Genomic DNA, 27,578 nt, shown 5'->3' on the forward strand with positions numbered 1-27,578 from the left:
CTGAGTTCAAGGCCAGCCTGGTATAGAGCAAGTTTTAGGTAAAGAAAAGCTCAGGACCAGATGTGGTAGTATATGCCTTTAATCTCAAACAATGGAGGTAAAATTAGTTTGTAGAAGGAAGCACCCATGTTTGAAAGGGATGTTTGAGTGGCAGAAAAAGTTACAAATTACAGAGACTTGACAGAATAGGATGTCCTCCAGAAGGAGAGGAAAAGGAAGCTACTTAAGGAGCAATGTAGAGAGTGAGAGCAAGCAGTTTTACCAGGGCAGAGATACAGAGATAGGATGAAGAGAGAACAAGCTAGACACAGGTGAAGGCAGAATGAGCCAGAGAATGAAAAAGAGCCAGAAGATTAGAAAAGGTTGCTGGAGTTAGGTGAGGCCAAGCAGAGCAATTGAAAGGCCAAGAGAAACGCTAGACTGAGTAAGTTAGCTGGGAGAGGAGTTTGAGCCAGAACAGCTGAAATGAATGAGCCAACTATGAGCTCAGAAAGAACAAGAAAGGGTGAGCTTATTAAGCATTAAGTCTCAGAGGCTGAAAACATTCTAGGCCTACGGTTAGATTGTACAGAGGCTAGAAGCTTCCAGGACTAGGCCTAGGTTAGCAGATGAGATAGTCAGCCTCCGAGACTTTAGCTGTCGAATAAAAGTTCCTTGTACAAATGTGCGACATGTATCGCACCTCATCAGAATGGCATGAAGCAAGAGAGGGAAAAATGGCTTAGAAAAATTATTTGGCTGGGGAGGTTGCTCAGCAGTTAAGAACACTTTCCTACCAGGACCCATGCTTCTATTCCCAAAACCCACACGATAGCTCACATGCTTGTAACTCCAGTTCCAGATCGGACTTCCTCATCTGGCATCTGCTGGTGCACTTATGCTCACACATTTACACAATTTTTTAAAATGTATATTCTTAGGGCCACAGAGATTTAAGAGAGTAATACCGTAGGGACCTGTGTTTGTCTATATTTTTCTAACAGCCCTTATCATACACTTTCGAGTTTGTTTTTCATGTATAGCTTTGCTACTTCGTGTAGGTTCTGAATGTGAAACTGCTTCAAGATTTATCAGAAATCTCTTGCTGACTTGTAGAATGCAGGTTATCCAGGTGGTCCCCAATTTTGCTTTTTCTAACAAGCTCCCAGGGCATGCTGATGGTCCTAAGAACACAGTGATGATTCCCAGGCTTAGCGGCAGTTTAGAATCACCCGGGGGGCGGGGGGGAATTTAGAATCCAGATACTTAGGCTTATGCTAGAACAACTGCATTAACCTTTGGAGTTGGAAACCAGTTTTGATTCTTCCCCTGAGATAATTCCAATGTACATCTAATGTAAAAAGCTTATCAAAGGCTCTTCTCAAAGCATGGTCCTTGTATCCCTACCATAAATATCACATGGAAATGCACTCCCCCCCTCCCTCGCAGCAGGGAGATTGGAACCCAGGGCTTCACAGGCTAGGGAAACATCCTACTATTCAATTATTTCCAGTCACTTCTCACCTCTCTTTTTTGGCAGGATTTCATATAAGACAGGTTGGACTGGAACTAGCTTTTTTTTTTTTTTTTTTTAAAGATTTATTTATTTTATGTATATGAATGCTGTTTTCACACATACCATAAGGGGAAATCAGATTCCATTACAGATGGTCATAAGCCACCATGTGGTTGCTGGGAATTGAACTCAGGATCTCTGAAAGAGCAGTCAGTGCTCTTAACCGCTGAGCCATCTCGCCAGCCCCCTGGGATTACTTTGTAGCGAGGATGACTGTGAATTCCTGGTCCTCCTGCTTCCATTTCCCATGTGCTGGGATTATAGGTATGTACCGCCAAGTTCCAGCTTCTGGCCTCATTTAAGGATCTCATTATGTGAACCTGGAACTATGCATACTAAGTTGACCTCCAAATTCACGGATATCTGGTCTCTGCTTGGGGTGCTGGGATTAAAGGTGTGTGCCACCACAGCTTTGCAGCCTTTTAAAAACTTGTTTTGAGGCAGGGCCTTGACACCGATAGGCAAGCACCCTGTATTGAACTGTATTCCTGGCCCCTTTAACTTTTATTGTGTATGGGTTCTTGGCCTACATGCATACTGTGCACCACATTGTGTCAGTGCCCAGGGAGACCAGGAAAGGATGTCAGATCCTTTGGCATTGACGGTATAAAAGCACTGTGGGCTGCCATATGGATTCTGGGAATCAAACCAGGTCCTCTGGAAGAGCAGCCAGTGTTAACCACTGAGCCATCTCTCCACCCAACTCCCTCCCCTTGAAGTGTATATGCACATATGAATGTATTATGTGCAGATGTACATGCAAGTGCTTGTCATGTCAGCCTTCCCAGCAGCTCATTTTTTTTGTTTGTTAGGGTTTTTAGACAGGCCACACTCACCAGGCCCATGTCACCTGTCTCTACCTCCTCAGCATTGGGATGGCAAACATACAGTACCATGCCTGATCTTTTTATATGGGTGCTGAGTACTGAACTCAAGTTCTTATGCTGTTTTTGTTTTCCCGAGACAGGGTTTTTCTGTGTAGCCATGGTTGTCCTTGGACTCACAGAGATCTGCCTGTCTGCCTTCTAAGGTTCCTATGCTTTTATGAAAAGCACTTTACCAACAGTGCTATTTTGCCAGATCTTGTCAGACCTCTCCCCAGCTTTAAATTTTTCATTTTTTCTTTCTTCCTCTCTTTTTTTTTTTTTGACTCAGGGTTTTTCCTACAGCCCATGCTGGCCTTGAATTCACTGTGTAGCCCAAGCGGCTTTGAATTTAGAACTCTCCTGCGCATCTAGGATTACTGGCTGAAATACATATTTTTTTAAAGCTCTATCTTACCAAAACTGAATCAAACTCTTAAGACTAGAAACCATGTATAGAGAGCCCTCAAGGCACTCTGCAGCATGCTAAATTCTGAGACTCACATCTTCATATTCCATTCCACTCACCACTGGCGATGTCAGATGCAAGTCAGGCCAGGGACACCATAGGCATTCTAAAGGAAGTGATGGACCAAGGGCTTTCCCCCAGCAGACCCACAGGAGACTGGAATCAAGATAGAATGGGTAGGCAGATGAAGGCCTAGAGAGAGAGAACTAGGAAGCCCAATACAGACCTGCTAAAATTATGAGTAAGAGAAGCTCTGACCTTACCAGCTGGGTCCATGTTCAGACCCACAGAGCTAAGCTCAAGCAGAGAAACTGGAGCCCAGCAGACATCTCCCTCACCTCTACAGACTCATGGCACAGCAAAGGCGATTCATACTGTTCTGTTTTCCCTTGGCTGAGCCCTCGTTCACAAGTGGGTAGTGTGCACTTCTTTTGCTTGAGAGTTAGTGCCTCCCAGGGCAGGGTACCCACATGTCTCACCCTTGTCAAGGACTCAGACCTGGACCCCTCACTGAACATGAATTAAAACAGGTTCCACCATGAAACCAGTGCTGGATGCTTTCTGCACACACCTCCCAGGCCTTTTAGGTGCTTCATAGTGTGGATGTACCTTGGATCCAGGAGGCTTCTACCCTGAGAGACAACAATAATTCTGTGGGCCCAACAAGGAGCTTTGTGGTGGCCATACCGTTTGGCCATGAAGCTGATGTTCTCAAGGGGCAGGGTGATGGTGTCAGAGTCACACAGATTCCAGGTCAACAGCAGAAGAGAGCTAGGTCCATGCTACTTGGACTAGAAGCCCCCACAGCTCTGACTCCTCTAGATCTTTCATAAATAATCACACCCTCTGGTCAGAGCCTGACACTGTGCATTTAATTGTACTCTTTCTAAAAAAGCACTTCCTTTCCCCATGTAAGTAAAAAAGATGAATGTGAGGAAGACCTTTTTGCCCATTTGGGGCAACAGCAGCATGGGTGCTGGGAAGGCAGGCCAAGGTTCTTCATCCTTTTCCTTGGATGCTGTGGCCTTGGGCCAAGGACAAAACATGGCAGGCTGCCTCCAACACAACTTCCTGGCTGGATGTCTGTCACTTCAGAAGCTCCAGTCCTCCATGTCCTTCCAATGGGTGGCCACCTGGGTGTGGGCCCCTTCAGGTGGACATGGTGCCACTTTTCTCACCCTTGACCTTGAGGAACTCAGCCATGCTAGAGAAATACTTTTGGTTGGCCTCTGCCACCTTCTTCTCAGCTGCTTGTGGGTTCACAATCTCCAGACCCTGGGATGGGAAGGAAAAGGGTGACAGGTGAAGCAGGGAGACTCAGGCCTCCCTCTAGTATGAAAACCAGACATGTCAGAGTCTCCCAGACACTCCTATGGACATGGAACTATTTACAGTGCCTAGAGTCTTTCTCAGTCCGAGGGATTTTGTCCCAGTGGGCCTGGGGCCAGGGCTTGGATATCAGGACTGTTAACTTCCTCAGGTGATGTCAAAATCACCACTCCTGTCTTGTTCTGGATGAGGAAGCTCAGTCCCAGATGGACATGGCCAGCCACAGTTTTCTGAAAATCCCACACCATCACAGTGATGATAATGCCGGCATTTGAGTGAATGTTTTCAATCCTCTTGCTGAGCTTTCCCTGGTCCCATCACCTTTCACTCCTACTTCTCCCTGGCATCTATAGCCTTCTAATACATTGTGCACGTGACTCATTCATCTGTTCTCTCCAACCCATGACCCCCTTCCCCAAAAGTCAAAGCTTGTCTTCTTTGTCTCTATGCCTGAAGCCTGGAACCTGGTAGTCAGTGCCCAGTAGACATTCTGGTAACCTAGAGAGCTCTTTGGTTCCTTGTGACATTATGGAACAAACTTGCCTACCTCTGTGGTGAGTAACCTGGGGCCATTCTGCTTCACACTACTAAACGATGCTCAATGCTGCTCAATGCTATGGACTGGTGTGACACTCAAGTCCACCTTGATATTACTCTGAAAACAGGGCTATCTCCAAGTAAAGAATGGGAAGCTCAGAAAGTTATCTGGAACGCACAGATAGAATCCTAGGCTCAGTCCCAAAGATGGTCTGACCTTGTCAAAGCTGTAACTGTTCACCATTGCCATTTACTGTATCGCTGGGGATGCCTAAGCAATTCATGTGCTGGATCAACAAGGCCTCCACAACAATCACATGCCTGGTAGAAGAGGGTGGGTACCTGGAGTGGAGTGAAGGCCACACTGGAGGCAGTCCCTGAGGAGCGGTCACGAATTGTCGACTTCCCACCATACACCACACTCTGTTTCTGTAAGGTCCGCTGTAGGAAAAGAGGAAGGCTGTGATCCAGGCTTACAGATATCCATGTTCTACCTGCCTCCCATTTCCATGGACCCAGTCCATACCTGCAGTGTCTTGGAGATCCTGGCCTTGGTGGCCTCATTCACCTGTGTCTGCCGCACACGCCCACTGCCTGACTTGCCCAAGTGGCCCAGGCTAAAGCCCAGGTCTTCTTGGTAGGCATCCTCCTCAATCTGGTGAGAGCAGAGTGACCTACTATTAAGAAACTGGCTACATTCAGCCAGTCCCCTAGGACAGTCCGCTGAGAACCCAGGGAGTCTCCAATCAGCCAGTCTCATGGGCACCCACTCAGACAGACTGCACTGAATGACCTTGTAAGAGCCTAGCCTAACTATGCTTGGGTATAGCTGGGAACCCTGTGGTTCCTGACTTGAGTAGACAGTGGCTGTTTTTCCCTACATTCAGATTAGGCTGCCAAGAATTGGGATAAGCTGCACTACTGAGGCCGCACCTAAGCGGATTCTCTCAGGACCAGCTAGATGATGGCCAGATATAGGTGCAGCCTGGGCAGCTGGGTGGAAGGGCAGCCAGCTCAGAGCCTCAGAGCCTCAGAGCCTCCAAACCACCATGGAGAAGGTGGTTTGCGATGAGAGGCTAGGAAGGAAGGAGGAGGCTGGGGTAACTCTAGGATTACAGAGAAATGGCAGCGGGATTTACAGAGAGAACACTTTTCAAGGTCCCACTACTACTGTGGAGTGAGCCTGACCTCTCCAAAGCTCATGCGGTTGGCCTGCTTCCGGATCTCTGTCAGTCCTAGCCGTTCCTTCATCTTGCGGTACCTAGGACAGGTGGGTGTCAAGAGGATGTAGGGAATTGACTGGGAAAATGCCAGCCTCCCTTCCAAACTTCTATCCCCACCAGAGCTCATTACCTTCGGCCCCCTCGCTTCTTCCGCTGCCCATCAAGAGGTGCAGGCAGGGGCTTCACCTGCTTCACGGGTGGTGGCTCCTGCCACTTGTCAAACTTGCGCTCAATCTCATCCTTCAGTTCATAGCCCACCTGGCCGGGAGGTGAGAAGCTGTGGCCTGCTGTGTAGACTGTCCCTGCAGCCACACGTCTATGCATCATCAACCCATCTACTGTGTATCCGTCCACCCGACAGTGTGCCCTCCCCAAGACATGTTCTTCCTTCTTGGGCCAGGAATGTTCTCCTGTGGGTTCTCAGTGCCTGGTGTCTCTTGAACTTGTAATTCAGGTTCAGCCTTCACATCCAAGCTCAGTACCCTCTGGATAACTGCCTCCATCTGAGCCCTTTGAACATAAATGGGCCAGGAAGAATCCCTCTGTTCCCAGTCTGCAGGCAGCATGTCATCTCTTCTGCGTCAATCCTACACCACAGATGCCCTGGCCTCTCAGAACAGATTGCAGCTGGCTTCTCACTGTCTCCACAGCAGCCAGAGACCCCAGAGGTTACACTTTTATCTGCTCCTGGGTGCACCAGGCTCCTTTCCCTGCTGGGGTTTACCAAACTCTAGCCTCAGGTTCTTTGTACTCACTATTCCCTCTATTTAGAACGCTCTTCCAAGTGAATAGATAGCACAAGTATTCACATAACCAACTCTAACTTTATTCAGGCCCACATTAAATCTTCCTCAAAGCTCTTCTTTACATCCTAGCTGAGTCAGAATCTAAGCTCTTTCAATTTCCCTTATTGTCCCTGGTATTCACGCAGCACTACTGGAACCACTGTAGACTTTTCCAGCCTTCTACCTAGTTGTTTTGGTCCCAGCTAGAAAACACCAACCTCCAATCCTAGCTATCAGGAATGCTGGGGCAGGAGGATCAAAAATTCTTCAGGGTTTTCCTGGACTAAAGATAAGAACTGTCTAAAAAGGGCTGTAAGTGGCGGTGAGCTAAGGATATAGCTCAGTGGTAGATCACTTGTCTAGTATGTGTACTGTCCTAGATTCAGTCCCAGTACCAAAAAGCAAGCAAACAAAAGCCTGGAGGCAGACATCTGACATGTGTCCCTGCTGTACTGCCATGTTTAGATAGCGACAAAAGGCAAAAGAGACTGAACCCCTGACCTGGGCTGTGATGGAATTTCTAGCAGGGCAATGCACACAGCAGTGACTCAGTACTTCTTAAGCCCACCCAGGAAAATAGGAGGTACTATTGGAATCATCTCTCTACTGAGAACAGGTCTTACTGTGGTGGGCAAAACACTGGCCCCTTCAACACAGGGATCTGCTTTGGTGTCAAGTGCCCTGGCCTCTAGAATCTGTACCTACAGATCCCCTGGCAGAGGATCTTTGCAGATGTGCCTAGGTTAATGACTGAGATGCGACAGTACCTTGCATTGTCAGTGTGGGCTCAGTATCCTACAAGGGGCCCCAAACCAGCAGAGTCAGAGAGGCTGGAGATGCTGCCTTGGCTGGTGGCCTCTGGTGCTGACAGGGGCAGGAACATTTCTTCCCAGGAGCCTACAAATAGGAACAGCCCAACTAACACCCTGATGTTAGTTCAGTGAGAGTGTGTATGTGTGTGCACACACAAGGCCAGAGACTGATAGCACATGGCTTCTTCACTTACTCTTCACCTTATTTACTCATTTTTTTGTTTTGTTGTTGTTTGTTTTCTTCCGAGACAAGGTTTCTCTTTATACCCCTGGCTGTCCTGGAACTCATTCTGTAGACAAGGCTGGCCTTGAACTCAGAGAGATCTGCCTGGCTCTGCCTCCCAAGTGCTGGGATTAACGGCATGCGCCACCACCACCACCACCCAGGTTCCTCACATTATTTCCTAAGACAGGGTCTCTCACTGAATCTGGAGCTTACTGATTTGGTTGAGAGGGCCCTAAGCTCCAGATACCCTTCTGCCTCCACCTTCCCAGAACTGGGGTAATAGGCATGTACTACTGTGTCTGTTTGGCTTTTTTGTTTTTTATTTTGTTTTTGGCTTTTCCATGTCAATGTTGAAAACTGAACTGAAGTCCTCACTCTTGCATGGAAGAACCTAACTGATTTAGCCATATCTCCAACCCTGTGCTTTTTATTTTTTCAAAGATAGGGTCCCACGGAAACTCATTATATAGGTCAGGCTGCCTCAAACTAGTGATCATCCTGCCTCTCCCTCCTCCTCCCAAGCACTAATGTTAAAGATATGAGCTTCCAGACCTGGCAAACTCTTATATGAAGCCACTTCACCTACAGTGATCTGTTGCACAGAGGTGAGGTGATAACCTGAGTTGGGGTTGTAGACGCAAACATTCATCTGTTAGTCCAGTGAGCTCTCTGAAGTAGCTTCTTCCCACAGAAAGACCCAAGCCCCAGGGACAGATGCCTTCCTCTCCTCACCTTCCCTTCTGTGCTCTCATGGAAGCTGTCTACACGGGCTGCTAGTGTGCACTTGGCAGCCACAAGCCGGGCTGCCTTCCGCCGGAGATCCTGGAGCAACAGAAAGGGAAGAAGAAACTGAACCTCTAGAGGCAAAGGTAACATGCACCGCAATGGTCATTTCTCATCTAGGGTCAGCCATACTGCAGGCTCTGGTAGGTAGGTCTCACATCTGTGAGCTCATGCACTAACAGCTTCTAGCTGCCCAACTGCAAGGCTCCCAGTTTCCAGCCACCCAACCATCCTCATTGCCAAGTGGTGGCCACAGAATGGTGTCCTTGCTCTTCTAAACCATGTTGCTTCATCATCCAGGTGCCTGAGGGCTATTGTCAGCCAAGCCAAGTAAGGCATGGGGGTTGGGGACAGGGGACAAGGTAAAGGGCTCACTGGGGGCAAAGATTGCACAATGTCACTGTGGTAGATGTAGCCAGTGTGGGGCAGCACTGAGGTAGAGGAGAACCCAGACAGTGTCTTGCGTTGGGCTCCCAGAAGCATGATGTTGCAGGCAGGCATCTTGGAGAGGTTAGTCAGGCCTCCGGCCACACCTGCAACAAAAGGTGAGATCAGAAGAACACAGGGCTCACAGCCAGGAACTCATGTGTACCTTTGTGGTGTAAGAATGTCCCCCTACAGGCTCATATATTAGAATGCTTAGTCACTGGGAAGTGATCAATTAGAAGGATTAGGAGGTGTGGTCTTGTTGGAAGAAGTGTGTCACTGGGGGTAGGCTTTGAGGTTTCAAAAGCCCATGCCAGGTCCAATTTCTTTCTGTGCTAGTGGATCATCATATAGCTCTCAGAAACATCTCTAGTGCCACACCTGTCTGCTGCCATGCTCCCTGCCATGATGATAATGGCTTAAGCCTCTAAAAGAGTAAGCAAGCCCCAGTTAAATGCTTTCTTTTATAAGTTGCCTTAATTGTGGTGTCTCTTCACAGCAATAGAACAGTGACTAAGACAACCTTACACATTCATTTGTTGGCTGGTTTGAGACAGTATTTCACTCTGTAACCAAGGCTGGCCTCAAACTCAAAGCAATCCTTCTGCTTCAGCCTTCCAAATACTGGGATTACTGTTATGAGCCACTGCATCTAGCAGGACATAGGATCTTTTTATTTTCCTTTGGTGGGGTGAGGAGTATTTTTATTATTTTATGTGTGAGTAGGGTGTGTGCATGGAGATCAGAAGACACTTATGGGACTCAGCTCTCTCCCCCTTTATGTGGGTTTGGGGATCACACTCAGGTTGTCAGGTTTGTGTCAAGTACTTTTACCTGCTAAGCCACCTTTCTGGCCCAGGACACAGAATCTTTAAGGAGATGGCTAAGGCAAAATGAGGTCATATGGATTCTGATTCTATCTGACTGGCATTCTTCTAAGAAAAGAAAATAAGGAGAGAGATACAGTGGCATGGCTGCATGAAGACATAGAAGACATGTCTGAGCCAAGCAAGAGGCTTCAGGAGAGGTCTGATAGCACCTTGGTCTCAGACTTGTCAACTCTGAAACAGCAGCCTCAGGAGAATAAGCATCCTGTCCCATGGGACACAAGACTGAAGCTAAGTGAACAAAGATGGTAGCTTTCCCATATTTTCTTTGCAAGCATCTCTCTGCAAGGAAGGGAAGAACTCTAGCTATAGGAACTTCTGGGAAGAGGCACATAGCACATGGCAGGATTTGTTGTCCCATCTAGTAGGAAAGCCTGAGGGTCTGAGAGCTATCTTTAGTATTCTGTGGCTGCTCCAGGTTCAAAATGGACCTGCTGGCAGGAAGAGACTGACTTGTCATCTGTGCAACCTGCTTGAGCATAGTTTGTATGCCCGGTGTGGTGGCACATGCCTATAACCCCAGCACTTGGGCAGGCAGAGGTAGGTAGATCTATGTGAGTTAGAGGCCAGCATGGTCTACAAAACAAGTTCAGGACAGCCAAGGCTACACAGAGAAACCCTGTCTTGAAAAAAAACCAAACCAAACCAAACAAGGGTTTCCTATGCTTCTATTATGTGTATTTGCAAAGCTGGCTGACTTCGGTCTTCAGAGAATATATTAGAGCTCTTAAGGCCACACCCCACATCTCTAAAGCAACCCTAAAGCAACAGACCCAGCCCATGGGACCCAGCTGGGACCTCACCCATGATTTTGGCAGCTGTGGATGCTCCAATGATGATGGACAAGTTGGGTGCAATGAAGGACATCCGGGACTCCACATACTCATAAATGCGGTGCTTGGAGGCATTCAGTTCCAGTGCCATGTCACAGGCCTCCTCTAGTCGCTCTAGCTCCTCATCCGACAGCTGCTGCCTAAATTGTGGAGCAGGTGAGGGTTGGGAGCAGACCCCAGTTCTGCTGGGGGCATTTCTAACTGGTGGTCAGCTCCACCCACCTTCTCACCTATGTATGCATGTTTGTTTGCGTAGCTATGGGGCTATCCCAAATTCTGTAAGCCTAGGGGCCATAGTTCTCAGCCAGCATACCCTGACCATGACTACATTCTGCCCTTTCCGGTTTCTGCTATTAGCTGTCCTATGGTAGGCTTGCAGCACCTTACCATACAGCATACATACCCCTGGGTGGTGGAGGCAGTGACACTGACAACCATGATAGTAGCATTGGTCAGAATCTGCTGGAGGTTCTCATTGTTCTTGCACTTATCCAGGCTGTTGCCCAGCTCCTGGGGGGTAAAGGGAGGAGAGAGAAAAATTGTAGTAAACCCAGAAGATACTAGGTCTTCTGCTCCAACACTAACACAAGTCTCTCCTGGAGGAAGCTAGGAACGCTAAGGTTCATATACTAGAAGCCTCTCTTGCCTTTTACAGTTTTACAACTTCACTGCCTAAAGCATCAGTGCTGCTTGCTCTGCTGACCCAGAACCTGGGCAAAATGGCCTCCAAGGAAGACATACTGCACTAAAGAAGCCTTCAAGAACACACTCTTGTTTAGAGACAGACTTCCTCTGCCACCATCCTAATCTCTTGCACAGACACAGGATCCTGCTTGCTTCTTCCCCTCCACCTGCTCCCATCACTTCTCCCAGAGGAGCCAAACCCTTCCATCTCTCAGGTCTTTCTGACCTGTCCAAGCTCCTCTCCCTACCCCTTTGTACTTCCTCCTTGATTGTTCCCACTCAGGGTCTTAGCTCTTATTCAGCTGTGGCCTCTGATGTCAGCCTTCAGATCCCACCTAAAAGGATACCTGTTCAACTGCAGCCAGAGGCAAGGGCTGTGTCAGCAGTGATCCTCCCACAAAACCAAGGGAGGAAAGAAGCAAGAGATGTGTGTGAGACATCCTTTCCAGTATCTGCCCCTCCCCGCTGAGCCCCATTCATAGCTCTCCATTATTTCTACACCCAAAGCCCCAGTTCTTTCTGAAACAGACTCCTCTCCACTCACCTTGACTGTGCGGATGTAATCCAGAGCATTGGGGACCAAAGATTCTAGCTCAGGGAATCTCTTCGAGTACTTATCCCGGATGAACTTGTGGATAATGTCTAAATGGGATAGGGAGGGCAGGTGTCCACTGAGGGGGAGGCAGATCTGCTGCTATCCCATCACCCACTTCCACCTCCCTAGTAAACAACCCCAAACCATGGTTTGGTGCCAGCATGGAGTCTACATTTCCTGGCTGTCCCCAGTGCTTTGTGCAGGTGGGAGTCTGTTCTACATAGTTCTACAAGACATGAATGGAAGTGGCATTTTCAATTTCATTTTTTAAAAAAATATTTATTATTTATACAATGTTCTGCCTGTATGTTTGCCTTCACACCAGAAAAGGATACTAGATATCACTAGTATAGATATCACTAGTATACCACTATAGATGGTAATTAACCACCATGTGTTTGCTGGGACTTGAACTCAGGACCTTTGGAAGAACAGCCAGTGCTCTTAATCTCTGAGCCATCTCTCCAGCCCCTTCAGCTTCCTTAAGGAAAGAACCATGCCTTATCTTCCCTCCAAATTTGCAGGTAGGGATGTGGAGGTGAGACAATCACCCTGGAGCATGAAGCAGGTGAAGACCTGGCCTATGAAGGGGGTCAAAGAGTGTCTTCAGGGGCCTGGAGAGATGGCATGCAGGCACACATGCAGGCAGAGTGCTGTATAAATAATAAATAATCTAAAAAAAAAAAAAAAAAAAAAAAAGGCGGGGGGTGTCTCCAGCCCTGCTTTGCTTATTCAGACGTTGCTAAAGGAGAATGCATTTTCTCTTTATGTAAATTAGCTTATTACAGATGGTGAATCTAGTCAGGGAAGTGTTTTTGCCCAGCAAAAGCAAACAAAAGAGGCCCAGGTTCATGCCTGTTCTTCCCTTTGGGTCACAGAGAAAGAGTGAAGAGCATAGGACGAGGGTGTCACCATGGCTCTTCCCATCACTCACTCAACTCGTTTTCTATCTCCACAGTCAGGTTGTTGGCATCCACAATGACTCGGTACTCAGGGGCTGCTTCAACTGGTCCCATCACTACGAAGAAGAAGGAGTGTAGATTGGAGAGGGACACCCATGCCTCTTAAGTCACAAAGCTGGGGCTGGGGCTGAGGCTGGATGGAATCAGAAAGGAGGGGCAGAGGGTAAGGGACTGAAGCACGCACTAGGGGCTTGCAATCCTCCTCAGGAGCCTTATTCCGGCCTCTCAACTTTCTTGTACAGTCCATCCTCTGGGCCAATATGGTCTTGACCTCTTCTTGCTCTAAAACTAACCCTTCTGTGGCTCTCCAAAGCCCTGAGGCTAATGGACAAGATCCTCACACTGGCACTCAAGGTCTCCCCTATTTATGGAGGCCCAACAAGAACAAGTACTAGGTCCATGTCCCCCACACCCGTAGCCTTGGTGCACACAGCACAGGAGTCACTCCAGGGAGACCTGCTGACTCATCAGCTCCACAGCATATCCTTTCTGCCTTCTTGGGCACCCACAGCTGTTTTACTCCTCCTGCCCTTCACAAGTACTGCTCCATTTCTCTGAACTGTTCCTTCCTTAAGTCTGTTTCTAAAAATCCTATTTTATGCATAGACAATTATATTGGTATTGAATAATGTGGTCTCAAGTGTTCCTTTAGGTCATTAAAACTGAAAGGGTGATGAAGAAACTTCCCTCCCCTTTTAGAATGAGATGTCTTCTCTGCATGAATTGGGCCACCTCTGCTAGCCATGCTTTGTGTCTATTTCCCCCATTAGATAGATACCTGATATGAACAGGCCTGACTCATCAGACCCAACATCAGGAAATGTCACTTTCTGTGACTTTTCTTGGCTTTATGGAGTAGGAAGTTCCTCAGCCTGACACTTGGAGTCCTGTAGAAGTTGTAACCTTTCTGAGACCCCTGGCGCACTGACTTGAGACAAGCCTTGCTCCTTCCCCAGGGCTGGCACAAGTTCTCAAATTCCAATTGGGGTGTCACTTCTTCCCTGACCTAATGCATGGACAGTCAGTCCCTTCTGTGAGGACTGTAGGCTGGGCATGGTTGCTTCTGCCTATAGTCCACACACTCCGGAGGCTGAAGAAGGATGGTGGGTGAGAGTTAAAGGCCATTGTAGGCCACCCAGTGACTTCCAGGTCAGTCTGGGCTACAGAGTGAGAGACTGTCTCCATATTTAAGAATATATGAATACACACACACACACACACACACACACACACACACACACATACATATACATGGTCTGTGGGTGTAGAAAAGGCCTATTGTTCAGGGAACCCAGAGATAACTCCTCTCACAAAAAGAAACACATAGGACTTATCAGTTTTACAAAGTAACATGTATATATTGTCTTCCTTTCTTTTAACATAGGTGTCATCTCACTTTCTTCTAAAATTTTTTATATTATGTGTGTGTGTTGCCTGATGTGCATAATGCATCTGTAATGCCTGTGGAGACCAGAAGGTGTCAGATCCCCAAGAACTGGAGTTACAGATAGTTATGAGCATGTGGATGCTAAGAACCAAATACAAGTCCTCTGGAAAAGTAGCAGATACTCTGAACCATCTCTCCAACTCCATGTATGCAAATATTTTTGAGACAAGCTTTTACCCAGGCTGATCTGACCTCACTGTGTAGCCCAGGATGGACTTGAACCCATTCATGTATCTCCTGCCTCAGTCTCCCACATGGTGAGATTATAAGCACACATCAACATGCTTGGGTACAGTGCAGTTTGTTTTTGAAGGGTCAGTAACTCCGACGGAAAAGAGGGTGAGTGCTCTGGGGGAAGCTGAGGAGGGAGAGACATTCAATGTTGCACAGGGAGCAAGAGAGCCATGAGGTCAGAAAAACAGACAGAAGAAAGGGAGGGTGAGGTGGTACCTTCTGAAGCTTTAGCTTGCTTGCTGATATACTCCTCAATCTTCATCATGATCTCAGCAAACTGATGAAGGAGAGCATAGTCAGAAACTAGGGCTCTCAGAAAGAAGAATTGCTGTTCCTACCACTCCTCCCAAGAACATTCACTCATAAAGTACCACCTCACCATCTTGCTATCCCATAGCTTGGCAATGCTCTTGACTGAATCCCCAGAAAGATCCAGCTGTGTCTCCTCCTGGACATCCTCAATTGCTGGCTCCTCCTCTTCTTCTCCATAGCTTCCTCCTTCCTCTTCTTCTGCTGCCTCCTCAAGATCAGCCAAGAGCTCATCAGCCAGAGACATCCCAAGGCCTATAGGAAAGTGAGAACGGGGTTCCCTAATACTGCACCTTGACTCTTTCCCTTCATAGTAACAAAAGGAGCACCTTCTCCCCAGTCCCCTGAAGTTTCTTCATCAGCTCCTGTAACAGCATGCAGGCTCCACAGTTTGTTTTGTTCATGGTGGACATCTCCAGTTCCTACCCACGCAGAACACAGCTCACCCCTCCAGGTACCACCTGACCTGGCAACTTCTCCCTACACCTCTGGGTCTTTGAGCAACCATTTCCCTTTGCCTAACCTGGATATTTCCCTCACCGTGCCTTCAGCTCTCACATTCCACCTGTCTGGCCCACATGCCCCATTCCGGCCTAAATTATGTTGTGATCCACGCAGGTACTGAATATTGGTTTTAAAGCGCTTCATAGCTCGTTATTTCTTAGGCTATGATTTAAGTCGACCACAGCATTTTCTCCTCCAGACCCAGTATCTTGGCTTCCCGCCCTCCCTTCTTCACCACACTCACCGCTTGTATCCTCTCACGAACGTTTCTAAGAAATCCGCTTCCCCAGAGCTGTCCGCGCTCTTTAATGACGTTTTAGTCGGCGCCGATAAATCTGTATTTTGATTGGCCGCTTCTGCAACATTTCCGGCAGCGTTTGGACAACAACTTTATTAGTAGCTGCCCTGCGGAACGGCGACAGGAACAGCGGCGAACAGAGCCCGGCGAACTCATACCACGCCGTGGATTGAGCCTGTTAAGCGGAAAATAGCGTTGGCTCAAACACGGAGACGAGACAGGAATAGAGATGGTGACAACGTAGACTATCGGTGAAGGCGCTAGAGTAAAAAAAAGAGCTTCAACCCGCAACTTCGGGTGCAAACGAAGGCGGTGTAGGAAACTATACTTCCCAGAAGGCAATAAAGTCTCCTTTGTCCCGAGGCCTGATGGGACAGGTAGTTTTCCGCTCGGCTCCACTGCTCTGAAGCTTGAAGTGTCTCTTGACCAGAGAAATGGAGCTGGAACAGAGAGAGGGGTGAGTAAAATGATCTTTGTGTAAATGGATAATCCGAAAACACGGCTGCGTAGTGTGCAACGATCGGCCGTAAAGCTCTCAGGGATTGTGAGGATTGTAGTTCGTGCGGTTGCTTTCTTTTGTATCTTTTTGGGGGTACCGGGGCCTGTACTGGAGCATCCTAGGAGAGAAGACTTCAGAGTTGTGTGTCCTCTTGGATCTGAGAGCAAGGAGGTTGGAGTGTGGGATTCTAGGTCTGAGGGAGCAGGCTAGAGTCTGATTCTTAGGTGTTAGGGAGGACTGGGGCCTGGACCCATGGGTGTGAGGGAGAAAGGTTAGGGTCTAGGCTCCTGGGTATGAGGGATGGGGCCTGAGTACTGGACCCGAGCCTCTGAGGAGAGACTGGAGAGTACTAATGCAGGGTTCTTGAAACCTCTTTGCCCTACAGGACCATGGCAGCCGTGGGCTTTGAAGAATTCTCAGCGCCACCAGGCTCAGAGCTGGCTCTGCCTCCCCTGTTTGGTGGCCACATCCTAGAAAGTGAGTTAGAGACAGAAGTGGAGTTTGTGTCCGGTGGTCTGAGTGGTTCAGGACTCCGGGAGCGAGATGAAGAGGAAGAGGCAGCCCGGGGTCGCAGGCGTCGCCAACGAGAACTAAATCGAAGAAAATACCAGGCGCTAGGTCGGCGCTGCCGGGAGATCGAGCAGGTAGGTGAGTGTAGATTCTCATTTGGGGGTCCTCAGGCCTAAGCTGCTTCCTCCTTCTAGTTTCCTTCTTTGTCCGTTTCCTCTTGTACTTGAAAAAATGAGGCTCTAATTCTGTACCAGGCACCCTGAGTGTTTCTCTTCCCGAACATCTGTATTCGATATATTTCTTGTTGTAACAAAATACCGGACAAAACTTGAGGAAAGACTTACTTTGGCATAGAGTTTGAGGATATGTCATGGCAGAGAAGGCATGGTGTTGAAAACATGAGACAGTTAGTCATGTTGCAAGAAGAAGAGAGAAATGAATACTGGTGCTCAGCGTGACTTTTCCTTTTTATTCAGCTCCAGATTCCAGTCCATGGAATGGTGTTGCCCACATTTACAGTGGATCCTCCTACCTCAGTTAAACCAGTCTAGAAACTCCCACAGACATGATAAGAGCTTGTCTTTTAGGCGATTTTTAGATCTTGTCAAGTTGAGACATCAACAATCACCATCACAGCATCAGATACCTGCTCTGTCTTCTCATGTGTCACAGGTGACTCTCACACATTTCACTCATTACAGCCTGGTAGATCCCCTGCTCTGAATCCCAGGCACCCCCAGGCTCACCTACTCTGCCTCTTAAATTTCCCTTGGATCTTTCTCTCAGATTAATTCATCAAGTGAGTCATTAAGTTCACTTAGTAAGAAGGAGGAAGGAACAGTGGGCAGAGCGTAGGTCTTAGTGAGGCGGGAACACCAAACAAGTTTGGGATTTTCTCTTTGGATAAATGAAAGCTGGCCAGGGACTTGAAACTAATGCACACAGGGATGTGGGGCTGGAGGGGCATGACCAACACACCAGCCTACAGGGGCACAGAGGCAGGTCTGAGTGTCTGAAAGGCTCGGCAGACAATTGCATCCAGTGTGCTCTGGCTGCTCTGACAAAGTATCACAAACTGGTAGGTGAACAGGATATTCACTTCTTGACAGTTTTAGGGACGTGGACAAGGTGTTGGCAGAGCCTCTGAGCGCTGAGGGAGAAGGAGTCAGGCTTCCTTCCCAGCTTCAGCAGTTGCCGGAAGTCTTTGATATGCAGAAATGTCACCCCATTTCTTGTCTTCGCCTTCTCACAGCTTCTGTGTGTGTGTGTATGGGGGGGGTGTCAGTGTCTCAGTTTCTCCTTTTATAAGGACAGTAGTCAGATTAGGCTGTGTTCCAGTGACCTCTATTGAACCTGCCTGCTTCTGAGATCATCCTGTTTTTCAAAATGCTCACTTTCTGAAGTACTGGGTTAGGATTCCAACAAATCTTTGACAGCCTGTAACAATAGTGTGTGCATGTTCTGGGAGGGGAGAAGCTGGGGACAAGGAGATTGGGAGGGATTCCAAATGCTGTTTAGCAGGGGTACAAAGTGTGGATGGTCAATGTCAAAGTCCAGAAAGGGGGCTTGTGAGCTATCTAGTGTGGATGCTGGGTTCTAAATTCTGGTCTTCTAAGAGAGCAGCAAACTCTCTGTCTCTCTCTTCATATATATTTATTTATGTGTATTGTATATGTTTGTTTATATATGCATATATACATATTTACATATTTTATATACATGTATAAAATATATGCATATTTTATGAGCTTACATGTATGTCTGCACCATGTGCATGCTTGGTACCCGCAGAGGCTGGACTAGGGCTTTGGATCCCTTCGAATTAGAGTTGGTTGTTAACTACTATGTGGATGTTGGGACTTGAGTCTGAGTGTTCTGGAAGAACTACCAGCATTCTTTATAGATGAGCTGTCTCTTCAGCAGCCCCTTTTCCCAAGTAAGCACTCTTACCTGCTGAGTTGTTGCTCCACCCCCCAAGCCTCTGTTCTTAATCCACTCCACTTAGAATAGATTCCACATGCAGAAACCCCAAGCTGAGTAACATGTGAGAATCCTGCAGCTGATGAGTGGCAGAGCCAGGCAAGTGCCACTCTTTCTAATTAGAAGGAGCATATGTGTTAGCCAGTGTCTTGGGCTCTATTTGGCTGAGTCTTAACCCTTTCCTCCCATGCGTAGGCTGGGTCTTCGGAACCTTGACGGGCTGTTCCCTGATCCTGGAGTGTTTTCTTCCCGACCTGCTTCCTATTTGTGTTGGCTTAAAGGTGTTCTCATTGCTCTTATTACAGGGGCTATCTTCTGCTCTGATACCTGACATGTACACTGTGTCTGCCAAACACTTTGGTGCTCGTATTAATAATGATCTTTACATTGCTGTGACCTCAGCACCCAACAGAAGCAACTTAAGGGAGGAAAGATTTATTCTGGTTCATGGCTTCAGTCCATTGTGGCAAGGATACTTGGTGGAGCCGCTCAGTTTGTGTCAGCAGGAACATGTGGCAAAGGCTTTTTACATCATTCTGTACCAGGAAGCAGAGAGGGAGACAAGAACCACGTACTGGGTCTAACCTTCAAAGGCCCAACCCTAGTAATTGATTTCTGCTAGGCAGGCACCAATACCCAAACTTTCCCAAGCTTCATACCAACAACTGAGGGCCACTCTGAAACCTTGAGCCTTTGAGGGTGTGGTGACTGAATGAGAAGAGCCCTCATAGTATTGTATGTTAGCGTGCTTTATCCCCAGTTGGTAAACTATTTGGAAAGGATTATGAGGTGTGGCCTTGTTGGAGGACTGTTTGGGGGTAGGCTTTGAGGTTTCAAAAGCCCATGTTAGGCCCAGTCTCTTTCTCTGCCTGTGGATTAAGATGTAAAGGTCTCAGCTACTGCTCTAGAGCCCCACCTGTCTACTTTCCTCCATGATGATTATGGACCAACCCTCTAAAACTATTAGCAAGCCCCCAGTTAAATGCATTCTTATAAGATTTGCCAGGGTCATGCTGTTTCATGATAGCAATAGAACAGTAACTAAAAAAGGGGTATTTCAGATTCAAAGTGAAAAGTTCTGTAATCATTCATTCAGCAAGGTTTGACTGAGGCAGTACCAGGCATGCTCTGCTAAGACTGAGGACACACAGAAACATTGCTGTCATTAGGGAGCTTACATTGTGGATGGGGAGACAGGTAATCAGCAAACCAATTAAAGAAGATGTGAGTTTTAAGAAAAAATAAAGGGGGACAGCGCTCTGTGAGTTCCAGGCCAGCCATGGCTACATGGTAAGATGCTAGCTCAAGATAGAGAGAGAGATAGACAGATAGATTGAGTGAATGGGGGAGGCCTAAGGTGACTCCCTGAGTAGGTGACATTTTAACTGAAATGTGACAGTTGGGGGAAAGTGAGCCAAAAAATAGGGAATCCATGTGGAAAGATCATCCCTAGCCCAGGAGTGTGCTCTGGAGAGCCAGGTGGTGCCAGTCAGGTGAAGATGAGGGGGAGGATCAATTCATGAGGAGCAGGAGAAAGGAGTGAATTAAGTAGGGCCTTGGGCCCTGCAATGTCTCCATAGAGCCAGGTACATGGAAGACACACCATTAGAAACAGAGTAAATGAATAAGACATTGGACGAAACAGCCGACCTGGGCTTCTGTATTAATTACTTCTCTGTTGCTGTGCTGAAATACCATGGCCAAGACAACTTAAGAAAGAGTGGCACATACCTTTAATCCCAGCACTCAGGGAGACAGATGTAGGTGCATCTCTGTGAGTTCGAGGTGAGCCTGGTCTACAGGGTGAGTTCCAGAACAGCCAGAGCTACAGAGTGAGACCCTGTCTCAAAAAAAGAAAGCAAGAAAAAGAAAGAAAAAAAAAAAGAGTTTATTTTAGCTTAGGATTCCAGAAGGTTCACATGTACAATGGTGGAGTAGAGGCATGAGGAAGCCAAGATCTTACATCTTGAACAGCAAGCAGGAAGCAGAGAAGCAGCCCTGGGAATGGTGTGGGGCTTTTGAAAACTCACAGCCTGCCCCAGTGACATACCTCTTCCAGTATGGCCACACCTCCTAGACCTCCCCAAAGAGTGCCAACAACTGGGCAGCATGTATCCAAAAGCAGAGTCTTTGAGGACACTGCTCATTCAAACCATTTATTTCTTCTGTCTTCCTGCAGGTGAATGAGCGAGTCTTGAACAGGCTCCATCAGGTGCAAAGGATAACTCGGAGACTCCAGCAGGAGCGCAGGTACCATTGTGCATGCTCTGTGGGCCCAACACCTTTGCTCTCACACGTTTCCACCAGCTCTCATCTTCCTGGCTTCCCAAGGCACAAGGACAAAACTGAAGATAAGTGCCCAGAATGAGATAAATGGAGAAGTGGAAGTGGGTCTTGGAGAGAAGAGCTGGCCTAGGATAGGGTAAAGTGTATGTGTGACAGTGTTTGCCCCCTGTAAGAGAGGACAGTAGGAAGGAAGCAGCACAGATGTGTTGAGCTGCATCCTTCAACACTAAGGGTAGCAGCAGCAGCAAGAGGCTGCAGTGAGGGTTGAGCTAAGCGCTCACAGTGACAAGCCAGATCAGTACCACCTGCAGGCCACTGCTGTCGATGTGAGCTCTACACCGGCTGCCCACCTGCTATGTCCCACTGACACAGGAACATGCTTATGATTCAGAGTTCGTGAGGCCGTAACCACCCAGTTCTTCCCACCTCAGCTCCACAGCTTGGCACATTTGCCCCCGTGACCCTCCCTTAGAACACTTTCCTGGTGTCTTAGTCCTCCTAGGCTGTTCTCTCTCCACCATCTCTGTTGGTCTATCTTCATGCTCTCAGAGCCTCACCCAGTAGTCAGTTCCCCGTGATTCATTGTCAGGTGTGGAAGCTGCTAGCTACAGACGGCCATTTTTGCTTATATTTGATAAGTTAACATTTAAATTTAAGAACCAGAGAGGTGGATTGGTGGTGAAGAGTGTGTACTGTTTTTGCAGAGGACCCAGGTTCAATTTCCACCACCTTCACAGCAGCTTGCAACTGCCTGGCCTCTGTGGGCATCAGAAATGTACATGGTGTACATATATGTGGGAAAATATCTGTACACAATAAAAAATAAATCAAATTTATTGAAAAGAAAAAAAAGGAAGGCTAGGGATAGACTTAAGAAGTAATAAAATACTTGCCTAGAATCCTCCAGTGAAGGCCTGGGGTATGTGTAGCTCATTAGTAGATCGCCTGCCTAGAATTCCCCAAGAAGTGCTGGACATATGACCCAGCAGTAGAGCATTTGCCTAGAATCTGCAAGGCTCTGCATTCCATCTCTGTCCTTTTAGAACTTCATTTTACTTGTATGGGTGCTTGGCCTGCCTGTTTGCCTGTGCGCCAAACGTGTAAAGTAGACAAGGATGCCAGAAAGAGGGCATTAGATCCCCTGGGTTACAGAAGGTTGTGAGCCACCATGAGTCAAACCTGGAAGGACAGCCAGCGCTCTTAATACTGAGCCATCTCTCTAGCCCCTGGGTTCAGTCTCTGTGACTGTAAAAGGAAACAGTGTGGGACTGGAGAGGTGGCTGGGTGGTTAAGAGCACTTGATGCTATTCCAGAAGACCTGAGTTTAGTTCCCAGCACCCACATCAGGCAGCTCACAACCTCCTGTAGCTCCTGCTCCAGGATATCTGCCGTCACCTTCTGGTCTCCTCAAACAGTCCTCTAAAAACCATTTCTTGGGTCGTACTGGCCACATTGCATGTCCTTAGCCGCAGGGCAGGTGACTAATTTAAAAATAATTGCCATTAAGCAGTTACTTTAATGATTGAACTAAAAGTCACCTTCACCATGTGCCAAAGATGGCCATGTCTGCTCTGTTGTTTGACAGCACGTGCCCTGTACCATCTGTCCTTACAAAACATTCTGTGGCTTAGGGAGGAGGGGTTGAGTATGGGTATGAATGCCACATGCACGTATAAAGGTTAGAGGACAATTGTAAAAAGAACTTCTATTCTCCTGGTTCACTGTCTCGGAGGCTTGCTGCCTCCTTCCGCTAACCTAGGCCTAGTCGTAGAAGCTTCTAGCCTCCATACAGTCTAACCGAGGCCTAGAATGTTTTCAGCCTCTGAGACTTACTGTTAAATAAGCTCACCCTTTATTGTTTCTTCTGAGTTCATAGCTGGCTCATTCAATTCAGCTGTTCTGGTTCAAATTCCTCTCCCAGTTAACTTATTCAACCTGGAATTTCTCTTGGCCTCTGAATTGCTCTGCTTGGCCTCAGCCTAACTCCAGCAACCTTTTCTAATCTTCTGGCTCCTTTTCATTCTCTGGCTCGTTCTGCCTTCACCTGTGTCTAGCTTGTTCTTTCTCTCTCTCCTCTCTCATTACTATCCTGGTAAAACTGCTTCTCTTCTCTCTCATTGCCCCTTAAGTAGCTTTGCTTTCCTCTCTCTTCTCTTGAGAATTGGGCATATCCTAGTCTGTCATATATTTCTCTGATTTGTCACTGTTTCTGCCACACAAATTAGACATCTTTCTCTCTTTCTTTTCTTTTTTCTCTCTCTCTTCTTTCCTTCCTTCTTTCTTCTTTCTTTCTCTTTCTTTCTTTCTTTCTTTCTTTCTTTCTTTCCCTTCCTTCCTTCCTTCCTTCCTTCCTTCCTTCCTTCCTTCCTTCCTTCCTTCCTTCCTTCCTTCCTTCCTGTCTATCTTTCTTTCTCTCTCTCTCTCTCTTTTCTTTTTTTCTTTTTTTTTCCCCCAAGACAGGGTATCTCTGTAGCCTTGGCTGTCCTGGACTCACCAGCTTGCACACCAGCTTGGCCTTGAACTCACAAGAGATCCGCCTGCCTCTGCCTCCCTGAATGCTGAGATTAGAGGCATGCACCACCACATGTTTGGGATTAAAGGTTTGTACGACCACGACTGGACCAGCTGTGTATTCCAGCTGGATCACACAGACCTAGAAGATCTTTGGATGTGATCTCTTGCCAGAGAAGCCATGTACTAAATTAACATTCCTCCTCATACAAATTTTGAAAGTCTCTTCTCAGCCAGGCTCGGTGGCATTTGTAATCCTAGCACTGGGGAGGCAGAGGCAGGTGGATCTGTAGAGCTATACAAAGAAACCCTGTCTCAAAAAAAAAAAAAAAGTCTGTTGTCTCCTTCCATTGTGAGTTCTGAAGATCAAACTTAGATTGTCAGGCTTACTTGACAACCACTTTTACGCCTTGAGACATTTTGCCAGCCTGTTTTTGTTTCATGTATCTCCAGACTATTCCTGAACTTGAGATTTTTCCTTTCTCCTCCAAAATGCTGAGATTACAAGCATGTGCTACTGTGTCCAGTTTTATGTGGTAGAGGGGACTGAACCAAGGTTCCTCACAGGCTAGACAAATTCGCCACTAATTGAGGCACATCCCTAGCTTTTTCTTGTTGTTAAGACTTTATATTTTTGGTGTGGGGTGGGGAGGTTTGGAGGGGGCCAGCTGGAGAGATGGCTTAGAGGTTAAGAGCACTGGTTGTTCTTCTAAAGGTCCTGAGTTCAATTCCCAGCAGCCACATGGTGGCTCATAAGGATTTATAATAAGATCTGGTGCCCTCTTCTGGCATGCAGGCACACATGCAGGCAGAACTGTATAGATACTAAATAAGTAAATCTTTTTTAAAGAGAACTTTGTTTTTTATTTATGTGCATATGGATACAGATGCCAGAAGATTCCCTGAAGCTGGAGTCATATAGGTGGTTGTGAGCCACCCAGTGAGGGTGCTGGGACCTGAACTCAGGTCCTCAGGAAAAGCAGCATGCATCCATCCCTCCAGCCCTTGTTTGTTTGTTTTTTTGTTGTTGTTGTTTTGTTATATGACAGGGTTTCTCTGTGTAGCCTTGGCTGTCCTGTACTTGCTTTGTAGACCTGACTGGCTTGGAACTCACAGAGATCCACCTGTCTCTGCCTCCCCTAGTGCTGAGTGGGATTACTGTTTGTGTTTAATTGGTTTCTTAAAAAAAAAAAAAAAATCATTTGTTGCCAGGCATAGTGGCACGCTAGTTTGATCCCAGCATTCAGACCAGCCTGGTCTACAGAGTGGGCCCATGATAGCCAGGACTATACAGAGAAACCGTGTCTCGAAAAAACAAAAACATAAATCATTTGTGTTTCTGTGTTCATGTGTACATATGTGGGTGGGTGCCTGTAGAGACCAGAAAAGAGCCTTGGAGCTGGAGTTAGAACCACCTACTGTGGGTACTGGTTTCCTGATGATAGAACAGCAAGTGCTCTTAACAGCTAAGCCATCTCTTCAGACCTTTTGTTTGGGCCCGAGAGAAAGGTTCTCCTGTGTATTGAGGCTGGCCTCAGTCTGACAGTCCTCTTTTGTTTCCTCCTGAATGCTGAGATTATAGTGATGCTCACTCCTCCTGGCCACCCAAGATTTTACTTCACGGTAGGACCAGGGTACTTGATGATATCTACTTTGTAGATAAACTTGAAGTTGATAAATTAAACTAAAGCTGAACAAATGCCTCGTAAAAATTCAGCAAGACTGATGACACTCTGAGCTCTCACAGCCACATTCTCTTAGGGTCTCTGGGCCATGTGTCAACCCTGCCACCAGCAGTCTTGTTACAAACTCAAGTCCCCAGCCCCACCCCAGATCTTTTATATCAGAAATGTGGTGATTGGGCATCCAGTCTTCAAATATAAGATGGACAAGCCGGTCAGTGGTGGTTGTATGCCGTTAGTCCTAGCACTGAGGAGATCGAGTGGCTGGATCTCTAAGTGTGAGGCCAGCCTGATCTACAGATCAAGTTCTAAGATGGGCAACACAGAGAAACCCTGTCTTGAAAAGCGCGCAACACACTCGCGCGTGTGCGCGCGCGCACACACACATACACACACAACCAGCCTGTCCCTCTGCTCATAGCCTCACAGTGCCCTCACTGGCTCGGTAAAAGTGAGGATCTTTATGACAGCCAATGAGGCCTGACTTGGGTGGCCTTGCCTCCTTGCTTTATGTAGAAATCAACAGCCCTAGAGCAGTGCTCAGGGCCTTGTCAGAGGCCCCTGCTATCAGAAGTTTTCTACCACACCCTCCGTTCAGTTAGCTTTTCCACCTCACACTCCCCACCTGGAGACATGGTTTCCTGTAGCCTAAGGCGGCCTCAAGCTAACCTTGAACTTGTGATCCTCGTGCTTGCTAGGATTACTGGTATGGGCTACTACGTTGCTTTATTTGGTGATGAGTATTGGCAATGTCTCAAAAACAAAACAAAAACATTGAGAGGTCAGCCATCGTTTTTTGCACACCTTTAATTTCAGCACTTGAGAAGCAAAGGCAAGCCACTCAGGTCGATATAGTGAGACACTGTCACAAAAAAGTTTGAAGCCAATCATGGTGGTGCACAGCTTTAATCTAGGTGCTTAGAGGGCAGAGAGAGGCTGATATCTGTGAGTTTGAGGTGAGCCTTGTCTACAAATCGAGTTCCAGGATAGCCAAGGCTACACAGAGAAACCCTATCTCAAAAAAAAAAAAAAAAGTTTGGGATTCTAGCTCAGTGGTACAATACTTGTGAAGCATGTTGAAGGCTTCAGTCTTTATCAGCAACAAAATTAGAATTCAATTGAATGCTTTCCAGATGCTGATAGTCACACTGTACTTTAGAAAACAATCTTTGGAATTTACCACCAGAGCACCTAGTCTAGCAAAGGATGTCACCAATTATTCCTAGTGTAGGACACTTGGGGTTAGACAGGCTCTCGGGCTGGGATCTCAGGCTACAGAGGTGCAAACCTTTGTGGTTTGGGACAACTTTAGATTGAAGTAAAGGGAGACCTGGACTTGGTCATCTTTCATTTCCCTCCCCAAGAAGGTAAGATACCCAGTGCCTGCATCTCTGTCCACAGATTCCTCATGAGGGTACTGGACTCCTATGGGGATGACTACCGGGCTAGCCAGTTCACCATCGTGCTGGAGGTGAGTTCTGGTCTCCAGGCAGCTTGGGAGAATGGGGAATCCAGGAAAGTCTCTAGCTGCCTCCATTTTGCCTCTTACCAGGATGATGGCAGCCAAGGCACAGATGTCCCCACCCCAGGCAATGTTGAGAACGAGCCTCCAGACAAAGAAGGACTTTCCCCACCCCAAAGGACACCTGCACCTTTAGACTCCAGCAGCCCAGCCCCTGGCGAGGGGCCCAGTGGGCGGAAAAGGCGGCGGGCACCACGGTTGGGGGCTTCGTTGACTCCAGAACTGGCCCCAGTGCAGGTGGGAGCTGAGGGTTGGGGCCAAGGCGTGGTGAGAATCCTCAGCTGGGCTTGGAGGGACCGAGAACGGGGGAGGGCTGCACAGAGTGTCAACACAGGATTGACGTTAGGTGGAATAGGGAAAGAGTTGAAAAATATCAGGCTAGAGCCTGAAGAAGAAAATGACTATAGATTCGGCAACAGTGGGAGAAGAGGAAGTCAGCAGAGGGAGGCCCGTCAGTGTTGCCGGAATTCAGAAAGTGTATGACCTGGGAAACCAGTGCCCCCACACAAGCTGATTTGGTGCCTATCTTGGGGGAAGCGGTATGTCTCCTAATTCATTCACATCTTGTTCCTTATTTTTCCAGATTAAGGTTGAGGAAGACTTTGGCTTTGAAGCAGATGAGGCCTTGGATTCAAGTTGGGTTTCTCGAGGGCCAGACAAACTCCTACCCTACCCTACCCTAGCCAGCCCACCCTTTGACTAACCCTCTCTTCCCAATAAACAGACTCCCTGTGTATACTTATCTAGGCCACTGTCTATTGCTCCCACCTCTGATCACACTCAGGTTTGGGGGTTGGAGGCCAAGGCAGGAGGACTGTCATAAGTTT

At 47.5% G+C, this 27,578-nt stretch overlaps 2 protein-coding genes across 2 annotated transcripts; one reads left to right on the top strand and one right to left on the bottom strand.

The window, feature by feature from the left end:
* Positions 1-3,737: 3,737 nt before the first annotated feature.
* On the bottom strand, positions 3,738-15,762 carry Prpf31 (pre-mRNA processing factor 31). The gene is made up of 14 exons (XM_055595590.1): positions 15,708-15,762; positions 15,030-15,214; positions 14,867-14,927; positions 12,942-13,025; positions 11,957-12,054; positions 11,132-11,238; positions 10,699-10,868; positions 8,958-9,115; positions 8,532-8,621; positions 6,107-6,234; positions 5,942-6,014; positions 5,280-5,408; positions 5,096-5,194; positions 3,738-4,162 (listed from the first exon to the last, which is right to left on the bottom strand). The coding sequence occupies exons 2-14, from the start codon at positions 15,204-15,206 to the stop codon at positions 4,037-4,039; spliced, it is 1,500 nt and encodes a 499-aa protein (XP_055451565.1). The 5' UTR covers positions 15,207-15,214; positions 15,708-15,762; the 3' UTR covers positions 3,738-4,036.
* A 120-nt stretch (positions 15,763-15,882) lies between these two features.
* Tfpt (TCF3 fusion partner) lies at positions 15,883-27,493 on the top strand. Its single transcript, XM_055595591.1, has 6 exons — positions 15,883-16,218; positions 16,646-16,904; positions 20,930-21,000; positions 26,631-26,700; positions 26,782-26,988; positions 27,335-27,493. The coding sequence occupies exons 1-6, from the start codon at positions 16,196-16,198 to the stop codon at positions 27,452-27,454; spliced, it is 750 nt and encodes a 249-aa protein (XP_055451566.1). The 5' UTR covers positions 15,883-16,195; the 3' UTR covers positions 27,455-27,493.
* The last annotated feature ends 85 nt before the right edge of the window (positions 27,494-27,578 follow it).

This window comes from Psammomys obesus, unplaced genomic scaffold (genome assembly GCF_907164565.1).
Source record: "Psammomys obesus unplaced genomic scaffold, mPsaObe1.curated_primary_1811, whole genome shotgun sequence".
NCBI lineage: Eukaryota > Metazoa > Chordata > Mammalia > Rodentia > Muridae > Psammomys > Psammomys obesus.